Raw genomic sequence first — 17389 nt, forward strand, 5'->3', positions numbered from 1 at the left:
ACGCTCTATCCATTGAGCTAAACCGGTTTCGGCCAAAAGGTAAGTTTTAAACTTCACTGAAAATAGATAGTTGAGAGTCCCTAATCATGGTTAAAGTAAAAAAAAAAAAAAAAAGACCAGGTTAATAACCTAGAATATACTCTAGGAAAGTCTTTTATATCTGGAAAAATTAAAAGACAAAAAGAATTTACAGTGCATTGAAATAAAGATTTTTAAACATTATGTGGTAGTTCTTACTGAAAAGGTTACTACTTACCTTTCCATGTTAATGGGTGGAACATACACTTTGGTGGATTCAGAGGTACGCTTGCCCATATTGGAGGACATGATAGTTTCACCTTCAGATTTCAATTTGTCCACAAAGTTATCTACTTCCTTTCCTTTGGCTCCAAGTTTCAAAGCCTTGCTGGGGCCTGAAGGCCTAAGTGGAAGAATACAAAATAAGAAAAGATACACAATTAAAAAAAAAAAACCACACAATTAATTAATAACCCTCTATCTTTGAAGCTTTCCCTGAAGCTGTACTTTAAGAGGAATGTGAAGAACTCAAGGGGAAAACCCAAGTGACCTAGTAGTTAGTAGACTAGACTATTCCCTGCCTGAACTGGCAGCTGAGTCACTATTAATATGTAAGCCTGAAGTACCTGAACACCAAAGCTATACTTTTATAAGCATGCATGATCTGATGAAAACTTTGTATCGTCCATCCAGATAAATACACCTGTATACTAATAAACTTTTACATATAATTTCATGCAGTCACAAATTCTCCTTGAAATCCATTCATGAACTCCAGATCAAAAATTCACATTCCTGCCCTGGCCGGTGGTGCTCAGCCCTCCCACTGAAGGGTCTGTGGTTAAGGGCACATACCTGGGTTGCAGGTTCAACCCCCGGCCCCATTCAGGGATTATGCAGGAGGCAAGCAATCAATGTGTCTCTCTCACATTAATGTCTGTCTGCCTCTCTCCCTCCCTTCTCCCTCCCTCCGCCCCTCTTTCGCCTCCTCCCTACTTCCCACTCTAACTATCAAAGGAAAATATATCCTCGGGTGAGGATTAGCTAAAATAAATAAAAATAAAATTTTAAAACCCATATTCCATCAACAGTTAAATTTCTCTCCTCTCCCAAAATAGGGCAACTCTCAGTGGAAACTGAGATCACGGTATAATTTAGAAAAGAACTCTGTTTTGCACAAAAGGAAAACACCACATTCAGATTTCTCCTTTATCCCCATATAATGTAACAAATTCAGTATTACGTCTTACTCCATCAAGTCACTCATTATTTACAGCTTGCCTAAAAATCTGATATCACTCCAAAAAAGACATATACAGCCTTCACCTGCCATTCTAGGGCTGCTGATGATACACTGGATTATACCTGGCTGGCGCAGGTGCCACTTTTGGTTTCTCAGTTTCAATGATAGTCTCTGTAATCATGGCAGCTGTGCTGCCTCCAGAGACTGTAGAACTTCCAAATCCCCCAAATCCTGGTGCTTTTTTGCCCTGTCTCTCTGCATCTCTTCGGGCCTGTTGCAATTCCTTTGCTTTGCGCCGCATCTCAGCCTTGGCCTCACGTTCTTGAGTCTATGAAAAGAAACATACGTATATGGATGTGGCTTTCAGTACAGTCTATATAACAAATAAAAACAGGAAAATCAGATAGTGAAGATAAAAGAAAGACATACAAACTGGCAGTCCCAGAGGAGAAACTATTTACCTCTCTGACTGCTCTGAACACCTTCTCCTCATGAGAATCCATTTCTGTGAAGGTTCTGATCTGTGCCAGGTTAACATTCTCCCGGTATCCCAGGGCAACAATTTCGTCAAAAGCAAATATCAAATCAAAACAGTGATCAGATATTTCATTCTCCTCTAAGGCTCGGCAATATTCAGGGATCTAATCATGGACACCAATGGGAAAGAAAGATTATCAGCAGTTATGTTTTTCAGGTCTTACTCTTTAAAGTACACAAATTTCAATAAACCCGAATCCCTTCATTAGCTCCTTCTACTCTATTTTAAGCAAGACTTTGGCATAAAGTCTTTGTATATATCTATATGAATTTCTTTTTTATGTGTGCTTCAAAAGTTTTTTCATACTTGAGATTTTATTGGTTGTTTTGAGGATATATACAGACATTTCAATTTGTATACAATTCTTCACATAAAGAATCACGTAATTGTGATTCTTTTCTAAACAGCTATTCCAATAACTTTCCAGCTTAAAAATTGGAAGCTAATTTGCCTTAATAGAGTAGCAAGTACCAGTATCTTCAAATGTTGATATGCTGTTACACCAAAGTCCCACAAATTCACAATTTAATATCATATACACTACACAGTCAAATTCAAATCTTTCCCAGCACATTAACAAAGTTACTAGGGAAGATGGACTACCACACCAAAGATGTTACAGATGCACAAAATTCTGACAAGGAGAGCCAAGATCAAGGAGTGGTTTTCTTTAGGAAACAGTCCTACCAAAAACATGGGAAGAGAATTTTAAATGTTCAAGACATATTAGCCCGGGCGGTGTGACTCAATGTTTGAGCATCAACTCACGCACCAGGAGGTTGCTGGTTCAATTCTGGGGTTGCGTGCTCCATCCCCAGTAGGGTGTGTATAGGAGGCAGCCAACAGACGTTAATGTTTGTACCAAAAAACAACCAGCAAGTGATTTCACCTCTTAAAAAAAAAAAGGATTTACACTTAAAAAAATTGGATGAGGTAGAAGTCCCTCCTTCTTAAAAAGTGTTTCTAGGGCTATTAAAAAACTTGCATTTACAAAATAAGAGATAAAAATATTCCTCTGGATTGTGCAAGAAGGGAAGACAGGAACCCTGATGAGACAGGATATATGATGTCAATCAGACCTGGCTTCTTTCTCTCCTGCTTCATCCGAGGCTGGGCTCTCCTGGTTTCCTGCAGGTAGATTTTCTTTAAGTTTCTGGTCAGCCACTTTGGCCAGTTATCCCTTTGCTCCCCCTTTCCCTTTTGTTTGCACTTTTTTGTCTGCAGATTTATCCTTTCCTGACGCCATTTTTTGCTTCTTTTCCACTTTTGCAGGAGTAGGTTTAGCTGACAAGCTCTCTGACCTCTTTTTGGGCTCTTCCTTCCCTACACATCAGCGAAGATGACCTTCTTCTTGGGTATCATGGTGGGGGCCACGGCATGGGGAGAGCCTTTGCAAACCTGGGCTGCCTGGCCACTACCTAATAAGTCTTATCTGAAGTACATTATCCAATAATTCAGCCAAACAAAGGCAGATTAAAGTAACCACTTAAGAACTAGGACAGGAAAGGAAAGTTCCCACATTCTCTTTTGGGAACTTACAGCTTACGAGGACACTCAGTAAATGTTTGTTGAATGAATAGACCGGTAGCAATAAGCTGCTGGGGAGGGCTGAGGGAGCATGGAGCATGCAATCAGTTGCTTTGGGTAAAAATAGTTTCACACAGAAAACTTAAAGCAAAAGACTGTAGCCAACTATTACAGAAGGACTCTTACCACTCTGGAGAAGAGCCTGAGGGTTTCCAGATCCTCTAAGATGTTACTGTTTTTGGTAGTGATCAGTACCATGTACAGTTTCTCCATAGGCTGGTAGACATATCTCACACTCTCTGTTTCAACAAATGTATGTTGTTTTCCAGTGTTCATAAGCTTTGGAAAAGCTGCTAACAAGCCCTCAATGCGAGTTCGAGTCATCTCCACAAACTGTCGGGAAACAATAGCCTTTCCCGCTTTCGTGCAGACTGCTGCTGCCAACAGCACCTGCCAGTAACATACGAACAAATGAGTACCGATTAATTATCTCTTCACATCTGTTTTCTCAACATGCTTGTTCCACTGAATGACACACTCAGTTATTTACTGACATAACTACTATTAGAATGACTTTCAAACTCTACTTCATAGTTCTTTTAATTAGTAAGAATTCATAAGACAAAGCTAAAGTAGAGGAAAATGAAGCTATTATTCCTATATTTCAATAATATACCTAAAGCAATCATAGTAAAGAAATAATTTTTTCCAAATCTATAAATACATTAATGGGCTTCCTGTGACTCCAGAACTGGGTTGCTCTCTGCTTGGGCAGGCTTGTAAAGAAGTTTAGCCCTGGCCGGGTAGCTCAGTTGGTTACAGCATCATCCAGCTACACAAAGGTTGCAGGTTTGATCCCTGATCAGGGCACATACAAGAATCAACCAATGAATGCATAAATAAATCAAACAACAAAACAATGATTCTCTCCCTCTTCCTCCCTCTCTCTAAAATCAATACATTAGCCCTGACTGGTTTGGCTCAGTGGATAGAGCGTTGGCCTGCGGACTGAAGGGCCCCAGGTTCGATTCCGGTCAAGGGCATGTACCTTGGTTGCAGGCACATCCCCAGTGAGGGGTGTGCAGGAGGCAGCTGATCGATGTTTCTCTCTCATCGATGTTTCTAACTCTCTATCCCTCTCCCTTCCTCTCTGTAAAAAACAAAATAAAATATATTTAAAAAATAAAATCAATACATTAAAAAAATATTTTTTTAAAGAATAGCTTAAGCTTTTTCTAAGAAGAACAGAGATTTCCACAGCCAAAACAGAGGTCTGATCACATAGACTAAAGGTTAAAGACGACCCTAGCCTTTGTTTTAATTTTTACCTAGAACATGGAACCAATCTAGCAAGTTTAAATTTATCTCCTGTTCTTTGATTAACTTTCCCATCCCACACTATCCTACTATAGATATGTAAACAATCTGTAAAATGAAAATCTAAATGACTCAATGCTCCACACAGGTTTTGTCACTGGGCAATGATAAAGACCAGCAGCCTTTTTTTGGAGTCTGGCATTTCATTAAGCAAAACAAAGAAAGCACCAAAGGAAGATGAGGAGAACTCTAATGCCACTGGTAGGGGAATAAGAAAATTAAGTACAATGTTTACAGTCTTTTCAGTGAGGGAACCCAAGAATTCACAAGTACAAGTAACAAACAACTATTTACACTTTTGGGAAGAAGCCTCAATGTAAGATATGACCACTGAAATGTCAACATCCTACTGGTGAGGCTTCTCAGCTTTACAGAAACCTGTCTTGTACAGGTGAGGAGCTTGAAGAAAAAACAAGTCAGTCATTTCAAATAAATATTCTTATAGTTTCAATACATCAATACAGTTTTATAATACCAAAGGAGAACACAATGTCCTTATTCTTCAATTAGGCTATTTAGGAAATAATTACCATCATGCTTTATTTCCAAACAGCTAAGTAAAACAATTTATATTGGAAAAGTGATTGATATCTTGTATAAATATTTTCCCTCTACTGAATAGATTTTTATTTTTACTGATTGATTTATCTCCAATCAACTGTCCTATTCTAGCAGGTTTGGCTCAGTGGGTAGCACGTCAGCCCGTGGACAGAAAGGTCCCAGGTTTCATTCCTGTCAAGGGCACGTACCACAGTTGCAGGCTCCATCCCCAGCCCTGTCAGGGCACATGCGGAGGCAACCAATCAATGTATCTCTCTCACATCAATGTTTCTCTTTCTGTCACTCCCCTTCCCTTCCACTCTCTCTTAAAAAAAACAAAAAAACAAAAAAAACAATGGAAATATATCCTTGGGTGAGGATTAACAAAAAAGATAATAAAAATTATACAAAAATTTTAATTGAGCCCTGGCCAGTGTTCATAAGTGGTTAGAGCATCAGCCTGAGCACTGAAGGGTCTTGGCTTTGATTCCTGGTCAAGGACATGTACCTGGGTTGCAGATTCGTTTCCAGCCCCAGTCGGGGTGTATGCTGGAGACAACTAATGCATGAGTCTGTCTCACATAAATGTCTGTCTCTCTGTCTCTATGTCTCTCTCTCTCTTCCCCCTTCCCTTTCCCTCAATGGAAAAAATACCCTCAGGTGAGAATTAACAAAAAATAAAAAAATTTTAATTTACAAATAATTACTTTTTTCCATTCTTATATTCATGAAAAAATTTATCCAAATTCTTCATAAGCATCACCATCATTATCACCAGATCGACTCCTTGAATTACCAGTTTTCTAGAATTTTTACATAAAACATGTACAGATAAGTAAGTTTTAAAATACTTTAAGAATACATTTGACTATCTGTGTTACACTCCTAAAAGTTTATATATTCCAATGAACAAAAACATTAATATTCTCATCAGGAAAATGGAAGAATTCTCAGGTATTTAGGATAAGCTCACATTGGTCTCTCCTTTTCCCAACAATTAAGTAAATCAGAAGTAGTGTTCTGAATTTGCAAAGAACCACTTTGATATACCAGAAAAACCAAATGACTGGGAGAAGATCTGGATTCTAGATTTTGTTGTTCTACTTACTGTCTGACCTTAAGTTACTCAACTTCTCTTAGCCTCAATTTCTTCGCCTATAAAATGGAGCATCATCTAACTACCTACCTAACAAAGCTATTATGAGGGCCAAATAAATATAATGAAACCATAAGCCAAAGTATTATACAAATTATATCACATACATTCACAATGTAAAATAGCACCATTACTAATAATAAACTTGCCAAGAAATGCATTTCATTAAAAAAATTATGTCACTTCAAGGCAACAAATTTTTACTTTTATGGGTTTGTCAATATTTTGATATTCAAATAATGGACACAGACTCCCTACAAAATTTACTGAAAATTTCTGGGAATTCATAGATCCTCTAAAGCAGTAATTCTCAAATGGCCCATAGAGAATCACTTTATACAATGAGAAATCCTATATAATAAAAGGCTAATATGCAAATCAACTGAACAGCGGAACAACCGGAATGACCAGAATGACCGGTCGCTATGATGCGCACTGACCACCAGGGGGCAGACGCTCAACACAGGAGCTGCCCCCTGGTGGTCAGTGCGCTCCCACAAGGAGAGCACCGCTCAGCCAGAAGCCGGGCTCACGGCTAGCAAGCGCAGTGGCAGGAGCATCTCCCACCTCTGTGGTAGCATTAAGGATGTCTGACTGCCAGGGAGTGGGCCTAAGCCATCAGTCAGACTTCCCCCGAGGGTTTCCGGACTGCAAGAGGGCGCAAGCCAGGCTGAGGGATCCCCCCCAAATTCACAAATTTCATGCACCAGGCCTCTAGTATTATTAGAAGAACTAACTAAATACTTATTTATTGAAGGGCTACTATACACACTAGATGTTCTCTGAGAATATTAAGAGGAACTAGCTTGGTATTCTTCCCTCACCTTATATTAAAAAAAAATTTAAATCATCACCAGAAGATATGTTTTATTGATTGGGGGGTGGGGGGGGGGGAGAAACATCAATTGGTTGCCTCCCGAACACGACCAGGGATGGAACCTGCAACCTAGGTATGTGCCCTGATGGGGAACCGAACCTGCAACCTAACCTTTTCGTGTATGGGAGGAAGTTCCAATTAACTGTGCCACCCGGCCAGGGCTATAAAAATTTTTAAATTAAAAATTTCTAAAAAATTTTCATAACTAATTAGCATCATAACAGATGTTAATTAGACTTGTTGTGATCATTTCCCAAAATATATAAATATTGAAACATTATGTTATACACCTAAAACTAGTATATCTAAGTTATACCTCAATGAAAAAAGCCTAACAGGGATAAGATAAACCTACACAACTGTAATACTAGGTAGGCAGACTGTCAAGTAATGTGCTATGTGAATTCAGAGGAGGAAGAGAGTACTTATAAATGGTAATATCAGGGATGGCTTGATAGAAGAAATAGCATTTAAACTATGCTTGATGAATTGGAGGAACAGTAGGGACAAAAAGTAGGTTCTAAGCAGGAAAACTCTGAATCTCTTTTTGGGTCATTCCATTATCCACATAAAAGCAAAATAAGGCTCCCAAAGACCAAAATGCCCCCACACTAAGTATGGCTTTAAACCTTGAAACACCCAAGACACCACATACCACAATTACAGTTTCATGAAGCTTTAAGTTTTCTATTCACTGAGTTATGCATGGCTGGAAGGTATGGTCCCCTCTAAACAAGATAAATTTAACCTATTCTAAATTAATACTCATCTTCTTAAATGCTTTGAAGTAATAAAGCTCCTCTTCACATAAATGTTTACTGATGTTTAACAATCATATATACAGTATAAAAACATATAGTACACACTAAAAGGTAAATTAATGTTTCCTACTATAACTTGATCTGATTTTCTTTCGGGAAGACTAAGTATGATTCCCATGAAATTGTTTCACTTATTGTTTACATTTTGGGAAAAGAAGATTTACACTTATAAGAAACTTTCAAGAGCCCTTGATTGTTTTATAGATGTAAAAAATCTAGGTCACAAAAGTTAAATGATCTCTCCAGAACGGTTAAAAAAAAATCGCCCAGCCACTGTGGCTCAGTGATTGAGCATCGACCCACTAACCAGGAGGTTACAGTTCGATTCCGGTAAGGGCACATGCACAGGTGTGGACTTGATCCCCAGTAGGGTGTGCAGGAAGCAGTCTATCAATAATTCTCTCTCATAACTGATGTTTCTGCTATTCCTCCCTCTCCCTTCCTCTCTGAAATCAATAAAAATGTATTTTTTAAAAATCCTCCATTGAGTTGAGCTTTGTCAAACAGCTTTTCTCTTAATATATACAGTGGTGTGTGTTTGCTAGTCCTTTGTTTTTGGATTAAATAACAACTCTCTCCTACTCAGATTTAACTATATGGATCAGAAAGTTCCTTGAGTAAAGAAACAAGGAGAATTAAGTTTCTGTTCTGCTCTGCCACTAATTATATGACCTTGAATAAGTCACTTAATTGCTTCTTGAAATATCCCTAAATTAGAGGTTAGCCTTTGCATCTTTAACATTCCAAAAGTCTGAGTATTTGAAAACTTTACAGCAACAGAAAATGTACGATGTCTCCACTTCACACCCACTGCTCTAATAGTAACTACTTTGGAACCTATTTTACATTAATGTTAAGCTGCTAGATGGCAAATTGCCTAACCAAAACAAATCATGTGTGAATAGTATTTGTGTGGGATAGAGATAGGTGCCTATCATCCCTTCATCCCTACCATAACAGCAGTCCAAGAATAACAGGTAGTAATTCATCATAAATACATGCACAATTCCCTAAAGAAAAAATGTCAAGGACATTCTCCAACCCCTAATTGCTTCAGTATTCCTCACTTCCAGAATTAAGTAGCCACTTTCTCCATCATAATTCATGATCATATTAAGGATAGTTTCTACAACTGTCATAGAGGACCATTTTGTCTTTGTATGAAGTAATCACAGATTTAAAAAAAGAAGGGAAGATTAAAATAAAATCCAAACCATATACAAAACCTACAACTTGAAAATTTACTCAGTGAGAGTTTTAAGCTATTCACAAGTTTTTGTTCTGAAACAAAAGCTTGTAGAGAATAATAAAAGGACATCATTCTTAGCTTCTATAGTGAACTTCCTATTTGAATAAATAAATGGCAAATCAGTAGAAACTCAAGAAAATCACTTTCACTTTTTGTTGTCCTCTCAAACAATAAAAAAGATACATCAAGAATACAATAGTTGTGCAGTTGTTGTATTATAAATGAAAAAGAGGGAAGAAAGCAATAATCCCCTAATTGGGAACAGTTATAACTGTAGGATTTCAGTTCCTCCCCCATCATGTGTAGGTCAATCATACAAACCCAAATCTAGCTTTTTAATAACTTTTGGGAACTGAACTTAATGTGATCACTTTTACTTAACGTGGACACTATAGTAAGTTTACTCAATGCCTATCCTATATAATAAAAGGATAATATGCAAATTGGCCAAACTGCTATGACATGCACTGACCACCAGGGGGAAGATGCTCAATGCAGGAGCTGCCCCCTGGTGGTCAATGCACTCCACAGGGGGAGCGCCGCTCAGCCAGAAGCCCATCTCGCCAGCAGACTCACAGCTGGCGAATGCAGCATCCATGGCAGCAGCATCTCCCGCCTCTGCGCAGGCGGACATCCCCCAAGGGTTCCTGGACTGCGAGAGGGCACAGGCTGGGCTGAGGGACCCCCTCCCCCCCAGGGCACGAATACCATGCACTGGGCCTCTAGTACTTAAATAAGAAAAAAACAGCACTCTGTAGAAAAGCAAATATTTTACAGATTGGTGCTACGATGAGACTTAATATCAAGTTCATTAAGAAAAAAAAAGACTATCATGATACTTTACAAATGTTAAGGAAATAAGAACATGTTCTGATTAATTTGCAGAAAACTAGAAAAAAAAAGATGCCCTTTTTATACTTATATTTCTTTTTTTATAACAAGGTCATCATAAGCCATGTGTTTTTGCATTTCTTCATTTATTTCTCTACTAGGACTTCACAGCATAGGATGTTTTGTACTAATTTCAGTGACTAAAGCCAAAGGAAATCTATTTTTTAAATCTATTTTTATTATTTATTTCAGAGAGAAAGGGAGCAAGAGAGAGAAAAACATCAATGATGAGAGAGAATCATTGATCAGCTGCCTCCAGCACATCTCACACTAGGGATCTAGCAGCAACCCGGGCATGTGCCTTGACTAGGAATTGAACCGTTACCTCCTGGTTCATAGGTCAATGCTCAACCACTGAGCTACCCAGCTTAGCAAAATAATTTTTTTTTTTTCATAAATCAACCTGTATCGATAAAAGACTTAAAATGTAAGTCGGAAAACCATAAAAATTCTAGAAGGAACTATAGGCAGCAAAATCCCAAATATCTCTCATAGCAATATGTTTATGAATACATCTCCTAGGGCAGTGGTCGGCAAACTGCAGCTTGCGAGCCACATGCGGCTCTTTGGCCCCTTGAGTGTGGCTCTTCCACAAAATACCACGGCCTGGGCGAGTCTATTTTGAAGAAGTGGCGTTAGAAGAAGTTTAAGTTTAAAAACGTTGGCTCTCAAAAGAAATTTCAATCGTTGTACTGTTGATATTTGGCTCTGTTGACTAATGAGTTTGCCGACCACTGTCCTAGGGCAAAGGAAACAAAGGAGAAAATAAACAAATGGGACTACATCAAAATAAAAGGCTTCTGCACAGCAAAAGAAACCCATCACCAAAACGAAAAGGGAGCCCACTGTATGGGAGAACATATTTGGCAATGATATATCTGATAAAGGGTTAATACCCAAAATATATAAGGAACTCATACAACTTAACAGAAGGAAGACAAACAATCCAGTAAAAAAAATAGACACTTCTCCAAGTGGACATACAGATGGCCAAGAGACATGAAAAAATACTCAAAGCCACTGATCATCAGTGAGATACAAATCAAAACGACACCTGTCAGAATGGTTATCATCAACAAATCAACAAATGACAAGTGCTGGTGAGGATGTGGAGAAAAGGGAACCCTAGTGCACTGCTGGTGGGAATGCAGACTGGTGAGCCACTATGGAAAACAGTATGGAGTTTCCTCAAAAAGTTAAATATGAAACTGCCATTTGACCCAAGTGATCCCACTTCTAGGAATATATCCTAAGAGACCCGAAGCACCAATCAGAAAGAATATATGCACCCCTATGTTCATAGCAGCACAATTTACAATAGCTAAGATCTGGAAACAGCCCAAGTGCCCATCAGCAAACGAATGAATAAAAAAGCTGTGGGACATTTATACCATGGAATACTATGCAGCAGTAAAAAAGAAGGATTTCTTACCCTTTGAGACAGCATGGAGGGGCCTGGAGAGTCTCATGCTAAGTGAAATAAGCCAGTCAGAGAAAGACAAGTATCACATGATCTCACTCACAGGTGGAATCTAAGTAACAAAATAAACTGATGAACGGAGTGGACCAGAGACATGGAAGCATGGAACAGAGTGCAGAGTCTTGGAGGGGAGATGGGGGAGAGTGAGTGGGTGGGAGGTAATCAACCAAAGACCCTGTATGCATCTATGCATAACCCATGGACACCGACAATAGGGTGGTGAGGGCCTGGGAGGAAAGAGGGGGAACTGCAGGGGGTTTAGTGGGGGAAAAGAGGGGACATATGTAAAACCTTCAACAATAAAGAACTCTTAAAAAATAAATAATGAACTGATGTCTACAACTTACTCTGAAATGCATTTTTTAAAAAGATGTATATAAAAATAGAGAAACATAAAATAAAAAGATGTATAAAGCAGTGGTCGGCAAACTCATTAGTCAACAGAGCGGCAAACCGCGGCTCGCAAGCCGCATGTGGCTCGCGAGCTGCAGTTTGCCGACCACTGGTATAAAGGAATGGATGATTAGATGTGTGATATAACAAGTATAATGAAATGTTAATTATAGAATCTAGCTGGTGGTTATAGGGGCTAATAGAAGGCTAATATGCAAATAGACCGATTCATTCTATAAAATTCAACTTTTCTAGATACTTAAAATTTTTAAATAAAATGTATGGGGGAAAACCAACTTTCACAAACAAGTTTTAGATCTAAAAAATATTATAAAATGTCACTTATTTGGACATTTTTACTATCCAGGGATATCTTCATAAAGGAATAGGATTCAAAAACATTACACAGAAATAATAGTATCTTACGACTCAACAGAGCAGAATGTACTGAGATGCTGTTCTTCAGAATACACAAATCTTAGGGTATCTAGATCATACCAAGTCCCAAATAATTCAGAGACATATGCATATTTAAATATGACACAACTGTATGTTTTTGCACACGTGTCCAAATAACATGCAGTTTTTTATTTTATGTTTTATCACCAACACCTAGAACTTTACCATCCCTTGGATATCAATGAACTAAAAATACAGCAGGTCTCCAAATAACATTGTTTCATTCTAGATTGTGTAATTAAAATGTTGATGAGATGCCATGAAAACCTAACTCCTGTTTATATCAATGAGCCTACAGTAAAACTGGTTTCTTTATGTCATTTCACTTCAAGTCCCAGAATCCTATATAATAGAAGGCTAATATGCAAATAGACGGAATGGCGGAACAACGAACAACCAAACAACCGGTCACTATGACACGTGCTGACCACCAGGGGGCGTGTGTGGAACATAGTGGGCATCGGTAGCAGGTGGCAGAGTGTGGAACATGGCAGGTGTCAGCCACAGTGAGATGGTGGAGCAGGTGAGCAGGGGCGCCAGACCAAGGTGGGGCACTGGTCACTGTCATTGGGGAGAGCCTCTGGTGGTTACTGAAAATTCTTTGGTCCTGCACGCCACAGTCCCACCCGGCGCTCATACCTGCTGCCGGCACTAGACCCACTCACACCTGCTGCTTGTGTTGGAGCCATCACTTTAACCTGCTGCCGGCGATCACCCCCTCAGGGCTTCTCCACTTCCCGCTGCTCCCAAAGGGCAATCAGGACTGGTAGCCACCGCCCACTCACACCGGCTGCCAGCACCAGAGCCGCCATTTGCTCACACCCGCATCCAGTGCCAGAGCCACCACTTGCACTCACTTGGCGCTGTCAGCGAGTGCGAGCAGCGGCTGTTGGCCCCGATTGCCCCTGAGGGCTTCTCCACCTCCCCCTGCTCCTCAGGGGCGATCAAGGCAGCAGCAGCCGCTGCTCCCACTACCTCCTAGCCCAGGCCCCAATCGCTCTGCACCCTCAGCAGATGTGAGCGGGGTGGGCAGTCAGTACGTAGAAATGGCAGCAGCAAGAGCAGCAGACAGGGGACCGGGAGGATGGGCTGAGACCCAGCCCTGTGCTCACTGCAGCCTCGCAGCCCACAGTTCCTTTCAAGATGCACGAATTTGTGCACTGGGCCCCTAGTCTATTGATGACAGTAAGTGAAAAGTTACTGTACTAAATGCCAAGAACATTCCAACATCTTTTTGTAAAGATTACCTTTATATATATATATATATATATATATATATATATATGCTTAAATTTTGCTTTTTTAAAAATATATTTTATTGATTTTTTACAGAGAGGAAGGGAGAAGGATAAAGAGTCAGAAACATCAATGAGAGAGAAACATCAATCAGCTGCCTCCTGCACACCTCCCACTGGGGATGTGCTCGCAACCAAGGTACATGCCCTTGACTGGAATCGAACCTGGGACCTTTCAGTCTGCAGGCCGATGCTCTATCCACTGAGCCAAACCGGTTAGGACATTGCTATTAAAATTAGAATATGCTCTAAAATACCCTAAAAATACAACCGGGATGTTAAAGAAAAAGAAGTTTAAAAATTACTATCCAAATACTGAGCCTCCTAGTGAAAATGAAAAGAGATTTTGGAAATTTTTATGTCCAACATGAAAGTTTCATGAGGCAAACCTGCTTGATGCAATTTATATGCCTAAAGGTGAAAAAACGTTTCAGTATTTAATAGCCCAAGCATGAATTCCCCCATCCAAGTCCCCATGTAAAAGGTTGTCGATATAACTTAATATGATTGCACCGGATTATACACTGTGCTCTCTTCAGTGTGTAGAAAGATCCTTTAAATCAATTAATCTAACAAAAATAGAATAAAAAAGAAAAAAACTTCCTACAAAAGACTGAGGACATAAAAGTGCACTAAAAAATCAATTACTAGCTCGTTTGGATCCAAAGCATTTCTCCTGCTTCATAAATACCCGCACGCCGTAGTGACAGCGCGATTCGGCGGAGTCAGCAGGGTGGCCCGTCCCCGCCCACATTAACTTCCATCTCCACCAAGGCTGGGACAGAGACGAGGCCTCGGAAGGCAGAGGACAGGTCCCAGGGCCCACCCTCTCTCCCTAGATCCGCCACATACATTCTACGTCACCTGAACCATCACGTCTCCAAGACCCAAGCCCGAGAGCCTGTGCTCCTTACAACTCGCCCTTTTCCCAACGCGCGGTGCCCTCCGTACCCCCCACCGCAGCGACAAGCGGGTCCACGTAGGCTCTGTAGCCTTCGCAGGCGGTTTCGGGGACACTCGGGTCCACTGAGTCGGCTTCGAAGTGACTCCTGCCTGTCCTACGCCTCCTCTCTAACTCGCCTGTTTCCCTCTTTGGAACAAACAAAAGACGTCCTAGCGCCCATGGACACGGAATTCGAACCTGCATGGCCCACTGAGCACCGAGGAGGGGAGGGAGCCGGTGACGGAGAGCAGGGAAGGCGGACAGTCTACCTGCCGAGCCCGGGAACCCACAGGGCGGGCTGGATGGGCGCGATGACCGCGGGGCGGGTCCCAGGGTCACCCCTCGAGGCTCCCGCAGACCCGACCCCCGGAGGCCCGCGCCCGGCTCGCGGCAGAGGGGCCCGGTGTGGGGGAGGGGCGCGGGCACCGCGACTGAGGCCGTGGAGTCGGGTCCCGGACCCCAGGGAGGTCGGGCCCAGGGCTGCTTCCCGGACGGCGGGGAAGGCCGGCTCCAGGCCCTGGAGGGGTCGGGCCGGTAGCGGCCTGGGCTCGGACCTACCATCCTGAGGACGCGGCTGCGCTCGTGGCGGCTCCGCGGGGCTGGGCTGGCGGGCTCGGGGCACGGGGCGCACCAGCAGACAGGACCTGCTGCCCCTGACAGGAGCAGTGGCCGCTTCACGCACTGCCAAGATGGCGGCCCTGAGCCACGTCTCCAACCGGAAGCTGCGCGGGTCAAAGGGCGGGGGGCGGGGAGACCGCGGGGGCGGGGCGGGCAAAACGATGGCTTGGCCCAAAAGTCCTGGAGCCTCGGTAGCGCCCTCGTTTAATTGGTGCCACCTCTTACCGTTCATAAACCTCTCACGACCATTATCTAATTTAATATTGGAAGTAACCGGGGTGCTTAAGGGACTAGTATCCAGAATATACACAGAACTCTCACAACTCAACAACAAAGACAATCCAATTTTTTAAAAAAATCCTGACCAGAGGCCTGGGGCGAAGGATGGGGCAGGCTGGAAGGGGTCAATAGGGAAAAAAAAGAGACATATGTAATACTTTAAACAATAAGCTTTTTTTTTTTTAAGTCCTCACCCGAGGCTATTTTTCCATTGAATTTTTAGAAAGAGGGAAAGACAAGATATCAATGTCTTATCTATTGGCTGCCTCCTGCATGCCGGGCCCAGGGCCCAGGTGGGAAGGAGCCTTCAGTCCACAGGCGGATGAGCTAAACCGGCCAGGGCCAAATAATCCAATTTAAAATTTCACCACAGGATCTGCATATGGCCAATAAGCACATAAAAGAAGCTCAACATCCTTAGGGAAATTCAAATCAAAATCGCCATGAAACACTTCACAGCCACTGGGATAGCTCTAAGAATGCTGGTGGGAATGTGGAGAAAACAGCCACTGGGATAGCTCTAAGAATGCTGGTGGGAATGCACTGCTGTGGGGAAAGTACAATAGTTACCACATGACCCAGCAATTCCACTCCTTGGTATATGTACCCAAGAAAATTAAAAACATGTCCACACAGCCCAGACGAGAAACCAAGATGGCGGCATAGGTAAGCACCTAAACTGCTGCCTCGCACAACTATTTCAAAACTACAACTAAAAGACAAAATGGACATCATCCAGAACCACAGGAAAGCTGGCTGAGTGGAAATTCTACAACTAGAAGGAAAGAGAAAAGCACATTGAGACTCAGAGGAACTGCAAAAGGCTGAGATAGGGAGACGCGAACGCGGAGAGGACTGGCGGCTGAATGCGTGGCTGGCTTTCTCAAGCAGGAGGGAGACGGAAGCCCCCGACTGAGCTGAACTCCAGTTCCAGGCGAGACCCTGGGAACCCAGACTCATTCGAGGGAATCTGGACTGTCAGGAAAGAGAAAGCACACTGAGACTCAGGGGAGCTGCGGAAGGCAGAGGTCCGGAGGTGCGTGCGCGCTGAGCGAACTGACAGCTGAGTGCGCTGCTGGCTTTCTCAAGCGGGAGGGAGACAAAAGCTCCCGACTGCACTGAACCAGGCGAGACTCTGGGAACCCAGACTCATTCAGGGGGAAACTGGACTGTCTGGCAGTGGGCGAAACTTGAGGGCGGCTTTCTCTCAGAGGTGCTTGCAGCGATTACCAAGGGACACTGAGACCCAGGGGCCTATTAGGGCAGGGCTGACGGGAAGCCAAGGCTGTCTGCTCTACCCTGAGACTCTGCCCCATCCAAGCTGAGCACAGAGGCTTTTGCAATTTTGCAAGTCTTGTCTCATAAGGGTGTCTCCAGCATAGAAGTTCTCCCAGTGTAGACACAGCTGATCCTCACAGCCAATTGGCCTGGATATCAATTCCTCCCAGTGATACCAACAACAATCAAGACTTAACTACAACAAGGCTGAGCACACAGCCCACAAAGGGGTGCACCAAGAGTGTCCACCTCAGGTAACTGGGGAGGCTGAGCCACTAGGCCCTATAGGACACCTAGCACACAAAGCTACTCTACCAACTCAGGGAAGCAGTGAAAATGCGGAGACAAAGAAACATCACAAATGAAAGAAATGGAGGAAAGCAAATGACTGAATATAGAGTTCAAAA

The 17389-nt window shown here is 42.1% G+C and overlaps 1 protein-coding gene across 1 annotated transcript in view; it reads right to left on the reverse strand.

Moving 5' to 3' along the window:
- ARCN1 (archain 1) overlaps positions 1 to 15504 on the reverse strand; it is a 30024-nt gene extending 14520 nt beyond the window's left edge. Inside the window, exons 1-5 of the mRNA XM_080642918.1 lie at positions 15366 to 15504; positions 3513 to 3776; positions 1723 to 1902; positions 1384 to 1589; positions 257 to 421 (exon numbers count right to left, since the gene is read on the reverse strand). Coding sequence (XP_080499044.1) covers positions 257 to 421; positions 1384 to 1589; positions 1723 to 1902; positions 3513 to 3776; positions 15366 to 15368 — 818 coding nt within the window. The 5' untranslated portion in view covers positions 15369 to 15504. The remainder of the gene's footprint in view (positions 1 to 256; positions 422 to 1383; positions 1590 to 1722; positions 1903 to 3512; positions 3777 to 15365) is intronic.
- Positions 15505 to 17389: the final 1885 nt, after the last annotated feature.

This window comes from Plecotus auritus, assembly GCF_963455305.1.
Source record: "Plecotus auritus genome assembly, chromosome: 9".
In the NCBI taxonomy this organism is placed as follows: Eukaryota; Metazoa; Chordata; class Mammalia; order Chiroptera; family Vespertilionidae; genus Plecotus; species Plecotus auritus.